The sequence below is a fragment of the Microtus ochrogaster genome, chromosome 8, assembly GCF_000317375.1.
Source record: "Microtus ochrogaster isolate Prairie Vole_2 chromosome 8, MicOch1.0, whole genome shotgun sequence".
Lineage (NCBI taxonomy): Eukaryota > Metazoa > Chordata > Mammalia > Rodentia > Cricetidae > Microtus > Microtus ochrogaster.
Genome location: NC_022015.1, coordinates 39,079,721 through 39,088,945, shown reverse-complemented (window position 1 = coordinate 39,088,945; position 9,225 = coordinate 39,079,721). Strand labels below are relative to the sequence as shown.

General features: G+C 39.6%; 1 protein-coding gene across 3 annotated transcripts in view; it reads left to right on the top strand.

Annotated features, from left to right (window-relative positions):
- Kdm2a (lysine demethylase 2A) overlaps positions 1-9,225 on the top strand; it is a 77,089-nt gene that overhangs the window by 28,048 nt on the left and 39,816 nt on the right. For all 3 annotated transcript variants that reach the window (XM_013347899.2, XM_005351669.3, XM_026781135.1), the window contains 3 exons: positions 868-946; positions 1,336-1,382; positions 6,866-7,044. In XM_013347899.2, the coding sequence (XP_013203353.1) occupies positions 868-946; positions 1,336-1,382; positions 6,866-7,044 (305 nt within the window). The remainder of the gene's footprint in view (positions 1-867; positions 947-1,335; positions 1,383-6,865; positions 7,045-9,225) is intronic.

Sequence of the window (9,225 nt, the reverse complement as noted above, 5' to 3'; positions counted from 1 at the left end):
CTCTCCCTCTCCCTCTCCCTCTCCCTCTCCCTCCCCTCTTCCCTCTCTCTTCTCCCCCCCCTTTGGCTTGAGTTTAATTAAAAATAGTACAGACGTGGTGGCACATGCCTATAATCCTAACACTTGTGAGGTAGAGACAGGAGGATCAGGAATGGTTAAAGGCTAGCTTGGTTTACATGAAACCTTAGTGAGAGGGAGAAAGGTACAATGAAACCCCTTTAATGAGGTGCGATTCCTCATATGTGGTGTAGCTTTGATCTTTAGCAAAAATATGTTGGATATTTAACATTCAAACTATTTTGGCTGTTAAGAGACATTGATAATTTCTAATTAGGGTTTATACAGTGACTCATTCTCTCATCCAAGTGAATACTACCCTCAAACCCTGATTTTCAGTGCGCTTTCCATATTTCCTAAGAGATGCTTCTTAGTAACACAAAGAAGTTGTGTAAACTTAACTATATGCACAGAGTAACAAACACCCATCAATATGTTTTTACCTATTTTTTTTTTCCTTCTTTCTGTTTTTCTGTAGGTTTGGAGCCTGTCCTGGAACTAGCTCTTATAGACCAGGCTGACCTCAAACTCAAAAGAGATCTGCCTGCCTCTCAAGTACTGAGATTAAAGGCATGCGCCACCACTGCTTGGCTAAAAATTTCTCTTATAAACCGGATGTGGTGGTACATGCCTTTAATCCCAGCACTTGGTAGTCAGAGGCAGCCTAGTCTCCAAAGCAAGTTCCAGACAACCAGGACTGTTACACAGAGAAACTGTCTCAAAAAAACAAATAACAAAAAAATTCTTTTATAACCTTTTTTCCTCTTTTCAGTGATTCCTCTCTAATGGTTTTCCTCTATATGCTTTCAGATTTTAATGTAGAGTATATCCAGCGGGGTGGCTTGAGAGACCCTCTGATTTTCAAGAATTCTGATGGACTTGGAATAAAGTAAGTGCTCTGGTGTTGGCCTGAGATGGCCACAAAATGACTGTTAAACCCAGGAATTCAGACAGTGGCAATGTTGAGAACCCAGAGCAGTAGGTATTTCAAAGTAACTTATCAGTTGCTTTGTGAAGTATGTCTCTTGTTTCAAAAGTAATATACCTGGAAATGAAAAGTGTAGATGAGCTTAAAGAAACTTAAGTCTCTTGACTCTATAACTTTTAGATAATTGCTACTAACATTTTCGTTTTTCTTTCTATCTAAATATATATTTATTTATATTTTAAAGCTAAACATGAAGATTGATATTTTTGTAGAGTTCTCCATTCTTTTAAGAACAGATCCATACTGATTAGAGAAGTAGTGCTTCCCATTTACTGGTGTTTATTTCTTAGGATGCCAGATCCAGACTTCACAGTGAATGATGTCAAAATGTGTGTGGGTAAGTGACAAACTTTTGGCCTCTTATCTTTGAGGTTTAGGAATATCAAAGTATATATTTCATTAGAAAGAACTATTTGAGCTGGGCAGTGGTGGCACATGCCTTTAATCCCAGCACTTGGGGAAGCAGAGGCAAACAGATCCCTGTGAGTTGAAGGCCAGCCTGGTCTAAACAGACTAGAGTTTCAAGACAGCCAAGGTTCCACAGAGACACCCTATCTCAAAAAACCAAAAAGAAAAAAAGAACTATTCTCTCAAAGGAATACCAAAGTTTATTTAAAAAATAATAATAATAAAACAAGTATATATGGAGAAAGTTAGAAAGTAAATATACATTTTTAGGGGAACTTTTCTTCAAAGACAAAAGTTTTTAAATTTAGTTCTTCTAAAATCTAGACATGGATGATAACTGTTATATTCTGTGATCAGGCAATAAAACGGTATAAAGTCTTTCATATTTCCAACTAACAGATAGAAAATGGATTTCTTCTGACTCTTGCTATTTTGTGGTATATGATAGTGCTATTTCTTAGTTTGGAAATTAAATATTTTAGCAGTACCTCTAGACTTAGACTCTTGTTAGACTGCTAGGTAAACTTGCTTCATCTGAGAGGTGAAAGTCACAGCCCAAATTTCTCTGATCTCTGTATTGTTCGTGTCCTAATGCTCTGTGTTATTCTAAGCATCTGTCACCCATGTATTTCCTGGTACCTAGTAGAACTTGTGGACCAAGTGCTCATTAAATCTGTTGAGTGATCAATATCCTTACCATTCCTTTCAAACACAGCTCCTTTAGAAGGCTAATATACTCTGTATGAATACTCACCATTATCCCTTTTTATTTTTGTTGTTATTCTAGGCAGAGAGGTTTGTGTATACTAGGCTAATCTCAGAGTCACCATGTAGCCACGGATGGCCTTAAACTTATTACCTACCTGTCCTACCTTTTGAGTGCTGCAGTTATAGGCATTTGCTACCTTACCCAGATTATTTGGAGCTGGGGATCAAATCCAGGGCTTTGTTCATGCTAGATGAGCATTCTTTCAGCAACTGAGTATCTTCAGCCTTTCCTTCCTTCTTTCCTTCCTTCTTTCCTTCCTTCTTTCCTTCCTTCTTTCCTTCCTTCCTCTTTCTTTCTTTCTTTCTTTCTTTCTTTCTTTCTTTCTTTCAATTCATGTGCATTAGTGTTTTGCCTGCATAAGGGTGTCAAGTACCCTGGAACTGGAGTTACAGACTGTTCTAAGGTGCCATTTGGGTGCTAGGAATTGAACCTGGGTCCTCTGGAAGAACAACCAGTGCTCTTAACCACTGAGCTATCTCTCCAGCTCATCTTATTTCTTTCTTAGTCAACCTTTAGGAAAGTAAGGCAATAGGCATCCATAGTTTTTCTGTGTTGACTTTTAAGATTTCTGTTTATTTATTTAAGTCAGGGTCTCAAATGTAGCCCTAGCCTGTCTTGGCAGACTGACGTCAAACTCAGAGATCTGCCTACCTCTGCCTCCCAAGTGATAGAACTAAAGGCATGTTCCACCAACCTAGCTGATTGTTATTTTTTAGTGGTATATATGTGTGTGGTGTCCATTAGTGCAGGTGCTCACAGAGGTAGGAGGCACTGAATCCTCTGGAGATGCAGGTAGTTGTGAGCCACCTAACATGGGTGCTGAGAATAGTACTAGGGTCTTCTGAAATGTAGCCCCTGCTCTTTACTGCTGAAACTCTCTAGCCCCTTGCATAGATAGTCTCATGGTTGTCCTTCACAAATGACCTCCACAAGAATCATCTTGGGAGGGCTGGAGAGATGGCTCAGAGATTAAGAACACTGGCTGCTCTTCCAGAGGTCCTGAGTTCAATCCCAGCAACCACATGGTGGCTCACAACCATCTGTACTGAGATCTGGTGCCCTGCTCTGGCGTGCGGGCATACATCGAGGCAGAATGTTGTATACATAATAAATAAATAAGTCTTTAAAAAAATCATCTGGGATAAAGTACAAGCTCAGGGAGGTTTCTGGGAATATGGCAAGAGCCTTCTCCACCTACGTGATTATTGCCTTGATAGAGTGTGTCCATCTGTTTTAACTATTTTGGAATTTGGTTGAAGGCTTACAACTTCCAGGGAAAGATTTAGACGGTAAAGTTAATTTCTGGATTTGCACATCCCCCAATCCTCACCAGCCATAACCCATGAAGCAATTATGCATATTTTCAAAAAGCACAGCATAAAGATTTATAGGAGCCAGGATGGGTAAGAAAGGTCTTGTCATTGAAATATTGGAAACTTGTGCTGTTCTCACAGATTGCTGTTTGTCCACCTCTAAACTATTACAGTGCCCTTATGTTTGACCCCGGTTACTTCTATCGGATTTAAAAGGCTGATAGAAGGCCAGGTGTGATGGCACAAAGAGGACATAATAGAGAGACCCTGTCTCAAAACTGTTGTGGTGGTGGCGCCGCACACCTTTAATCCCAGCGCTTAGGAGGCAGAGGCAGGCGGATCTCTGAGACAAGACTGGTCTACAAAGGGAGTTCCAGGACAGCCAGGTCTATACAGAGAAACCCAGTCTCAAACAAAAACAAAACAAAAAGAAGAAAAAAGGCTGATAGATGCCTTCCCCTAAGCAAACATTCAAGACTAGATATTCAAAAGCAGTTGTATTCATGGAGAAAGTTACATGTTGACCACACATGTTTAGAAGGAAATACAAGCTCAAAAAAGCAAAAAGACAAAAGTTTAGACTTTGTAAAGCGCTTTCAAGAATTAAAAACAAAAATAGTATACATGGCACACCGATATACATGTAAGGAAAACATCCATACACAGAAAATAATCAGATAAAAAACCAGTTGTCTTAAATATGCACAAACCAATTGTGGTTTGCACTCTTGTAATTCCAGCATTTGAGAGGCAAAATGAACATGAGTTCCAGGCAACCTGGGCTATATGACTATCAAATATTCTGTTATAGCAGTATAAAACAGAAAAAGATGAAGCATGTAGGACAGCATCAAGCAGACAGTTGTATACTGTGGGAATATTAGAAAGGGACAGAAAATATTTGAAGAAATCCTGAAAACTTTTTATATTTTTGAAAGACATGATTAAAAGTATCCAAAATGCATAGTGATCTCAGAGACCCTCACAGAGACATGTTAAAATCAAACATTGTAAAAGCTAAAGACAAAACTCTTGTAGTAAGAGTTGCGGGTTGCATTCCTGCCGCCCTGCTCCCAGGTATTTGGCTAGCTTATACCCCGAAATAACAACACACAAACTGTATTCATTTAAACACTGCCTGGCCCATTTCTATTAATGTGTGTAGCACCGAGGTGCGCTTACCGGGAAGATTCTAGCCTACATCCATCCTGGGTCAGAGCTTCATCGCGTCTGCCTTGGAGAGGGGAGCAGCCTGGCATCTCTCTCACTTCCTCTTCCTCCCAGCATTCTGTTCTGTTTACTCCACCCACCTATGTTCTAACCTATCAGGGCCAAGCAGTTTCATTATTAATTAACCAATGACCTTCCTCCCTCAATGTTGCTCTTCATGCAAAGTGGTTCCTCAGTGAAATGTGAGCCAGTGCCAACATGTCTTTAATCCCAACACTCTGGAGGCAGAGGCAGGTGGATATCTGTGAGTTCAAGGCCAGCCTGGTCTATAGATAGAGTTCTAGGATAGTCAGAGATACACAGAAAAACCTTGTCTAGAAAGAGAATACAAAAAAAAATGCTCTAAGACATATGACATAAATTAGAATGACAATATATTCTTCCTTTGAAGTTTAATGAATCAAATCTTGAATTAGAAGGTAAATATTGGCAGAGTAGATTTTAAAAACAAACAAAACAGTTCTGTATACTTTCAAGAAACTCATTGAATTTCCACAGATTCAGATAAGTTAAAAATGGTTCATGTATCTTAAATGTGAAATACATAGAAACAGTGTCTGGGGCTTGAGTGATGTCTCATTTTGTTTAAAAGCACTTGCTGCTCTTGCAAAGGATCTGGGTTTGGTTCCCAGCACCTGTATGGCAGCACATAACCATCTGTAACTCCAGTACCAGGTCATTTGACACCCTGTTCTGACCTCCACAAGCATCAGACAAGGTCAAAAGCATCAAACACGTGTAGTACACAGACACATACAGGCAAATGCTCATACACATAAAATAAAATATATAAATTGGGGTTGGGGGAAGAAAGAAACAGTATCTGTCAAAACACTACATTCTAAGATGACTTCGTTCACGATTCTTATTCTTTATCTAAATGATCATACATCATAGTTCTGAATGCTCTGGTAACACAGAGAATAAAACTGTTTTGCTCTGGTAACACTGAAAAAATAAAACTGTTTTTGTTGTGCCCAGAGAGTTCTTGAAGGAAGACATTCACTTTTATCTTTAAGAGAGAGAGAGAGAGAGAGAGAGAGAGAGAGAGAGAGAGAGAGAGAGAATGTATGCACCCAAGAAGGCTAGAGACATCAGATCCCCTTGAACTGGAGGTACAGGCATCTCTGAGCTGCCCTTGATAGAAGGTGTTGGAATTTGAATTTAGGTCTCTACAAGAGCAGTACACTCTCTTGACCTCCGCGCCATCTCTCCCATCTCATTTTTTTTATTGTGATTAAGTATAGCATGAAAATTGCCATTGTAATCACTAAAGTACAGTTCAGTGTCATTGTATCTATTCATTGAGCAGCTACTATCACTATTTTCTTGCAGAACTTTCTCATCGCCTAAAACAAAAGTTCGTTAAGCAGTCATTTCTCGTTCTCTTCCCTGAGGCTCCTGGACAACCACTAATCTGATGCTTTCTAGATCTGGGTTTATCTAATATGTGTATTTCATATAAGTGGAATTATATGATATATAGCCTTTCATCTATGACTTCTCACATAGCGCACTTTCCAGGTTTATTTGTTTGATAGTGTGGATTAGTACTTCATTCTTTTTGGGGGTTTTGAGCCAAGGTTTTTCTGTGTAACAATCCTGGCTGTCTTAGGACTTCGCTTTGTAGACCAGGCTGGCCTGGAACTCAGAGATCAACCTGCCTCTGCCTGCTGACTGAATACTAGAATTAAAGACCACTACACCTAGCACTTAACTGACATTCTTGAGAAAGATTAAGTCAGTCTTTAAACCTTCCTTGAAACAGTGTATTTTAATAAATCTTTTGTCTTGAAAGTTACCCAATCCCCGTTTTATCTTTTATGAAATAAATATTGACATTTTTCATGTATAATTGTAGGGTTATGTGAGATATTGAATAAAAGATTCAGCACTTGACAGTGGCATAGGGAATGATGGATATTTTTAGCTGTGCCCATTGTCTTTTTCAATTTCTGTGGTTGTGACCAAGTAATCTCCTTGTGTATTACTAAGAAATACATAAGAAATAATAAGAAAGCATAGTTTATTTTGATGTGTGTATTGTATGCTTACTATACTTCAGAGTAATTTTAACTTAATAGGGTTTCTTTCATGTAGGGAGTCGTCGGATGGTTGATGTCATGGATGTGAACACACAGAAGGGCATTGAAATGACCATGGCTCAATGGACACGATACTATGAGACCCCAGAGGAGGAGCGAGAGAAGCTCTATAATGTCATTAGCCTAGAGTTTAGCCACACCAGGCTTGAGAACATGGTACAGCGACCTTCCACGGTTAGTCATTATCTGTTGTGTGATATTTTCTCTTTCAGGTTTTTGAGGGGCCCACCAACCAGCTCCCAGATAAATCGCATACAGAGGCTTATTCTTAATAATGAGTGCCTGGCCTTAGCTTGGCTTGTTTCTTGTCAACTTTTTTTTTTTTGTTCGAGACAGGGTTTCTCTGTAGCTTTGGAGTCTGTCCTGGAACTAGCTCTTGTAGACCAGGCTGGTCTCGAACTCACAGAGATTTGCCTGCCTCTGCCTCCCGAGTGCTGGGATTAAAGGCGTGTGCCACCACCGCCGTTGTCAACTTTTCTTAACTTAAATTTTCCTGACTACCTTTGCCTATGGACTTTTATTTTTTTTTTTTTTTTTCCTTCTTAGTCTGTGACTGGCTGGGTGACTAGGTGGCTGGCCCCTGATGTCCTCTCCTCCTTGTTCTTTTACTCCTGTTCTCCCTCCTCTCAGATTTCTCCTCCTATTTATACTCTGCCTGTTTTCCCCTCCATCCTTCCTCCTGCCTCACTATTGTCTATTCATCTCTTTATTAGGACCATCCGGTGTTTTAGACAGGCACAGTAACAGCTTCACAGAGTTAAGTAAAGCATAAACCAAAGGCACACACCTGAAAATATTCCCCAACAATTATCATTTTCCCACATTCTCATTTTCACCAGAAGGTCTTGATAGTGGGAGAATTTTTATAACTTTGCACATGCCAAGATTAAGCTAAATGTGGAAAAGAGTATTGGATAATAGTAACTTTCATTTTTAAAAGACTTCATTTTCCAAAATCAATTAATTTTTATTAGAATCATTCTTATTTATATCCCCAAGAAATTAATTTGGGAACTTGTCCTTTCCGTGATAAGAAGAATCTTAAAATGTTACTGGAAAATCTGCTTAAGGAATTTCTGTCTTGTGTTTGCTAAGAAACTTAAGGAAATTATTGGGTTGGGGGTAGGGGTTGTGCCATGTGTGGTGGCATAAGCCTTCAGTCATAGCGCACAAGAAACAGAGGCAGTGAATCTCTATGGGTTTGAGTCCAGTCTGGTCTGCATTGGAAATTCTAGGATAGCATGTGCTGCATAATATAGAATCTGTCCCCATAAGAAGAGCAACTAAGGGAAAACTGGTTTAGAGCAAGGTAAATTTTGTACCCCCAAACTATCCACTTCTCCAGGTAAGTAACAAGTTGTTCAAGTAGTAAACTGGTAGTGATACATGAGTTGCTTTCTTTTGTTTTTGATATTCTACTTTCCTGAAGTTAATTTTTAAAGGTTTATTTATTATGTATATAGTGTTCTGCCTGCATATATGCCTGCACACAGAGGGCACCAGATCCCATTACAGATGGTTGTGAACCACCATGTGGTTGTTGGGAATTGAACTCAGGACTTCTGGAAGAGCAGCCAGTGTTCCTAACCACTGAGCCATCTCTCCAGCCCCTGAAGTTAATTTTTATTTTACTTATCTTTTGGTAAAATAGTGGCTATCTATTCACTATTGGGAAAACTGTATAGGAAGTGGAATTGACTTCACTTTTAGAATGTAACTATATGTAGGCCTTTGACTAAAAAACAAAAATAGCTGGGCAGAGGGATGCAAACTTGTAGTCCAATCCCAGCATGAGCTGGAGGCAGGAGGATCAGGGGTTCAACGTCATCTTCAGCTGGATGAGACCCCTTCTCAAAAGCAAACAAACAGAAATTGTTACAGAATATTTGATCACACTGTGAATCCCAATATTGTGTTACTTACTGGAAAAACCTGTTTCTAGTTGTGTGGTTCCGCCCTAGTACACTGTACCTTTAATCCAAGAGTTTTCTGCTTTAATATTGTAAATAGTATTAAATAAAGTCAACCACAGGTCAAGAGACAGAGCAAGGAACCAGTTGACAGGAAATAAACAAGAATTATTAAGAAAAAAATAGAGAGTAAGGCGTCAGGGAGAGAGAGATAGGCGGGGAGAAGGGAGGAATGTCCAGTTTGAGGGGGCTTGTTGAAGACAGGCTTCAGCTGTGTGCTTTCTCTGCCTCTGAGTTAGCAGGTTTTCACCCCAGCATCTGGTTCCCAGGTCTTTATTTATTGGTAAGATCAAACAATTGAGATTTTGGCCGGGCGATGGTGGTGCACGCCTTTAATCCCAGCACTCAGGAGGCAGAGTTGGGTGGATCTCTGTGAGTTCGAGAC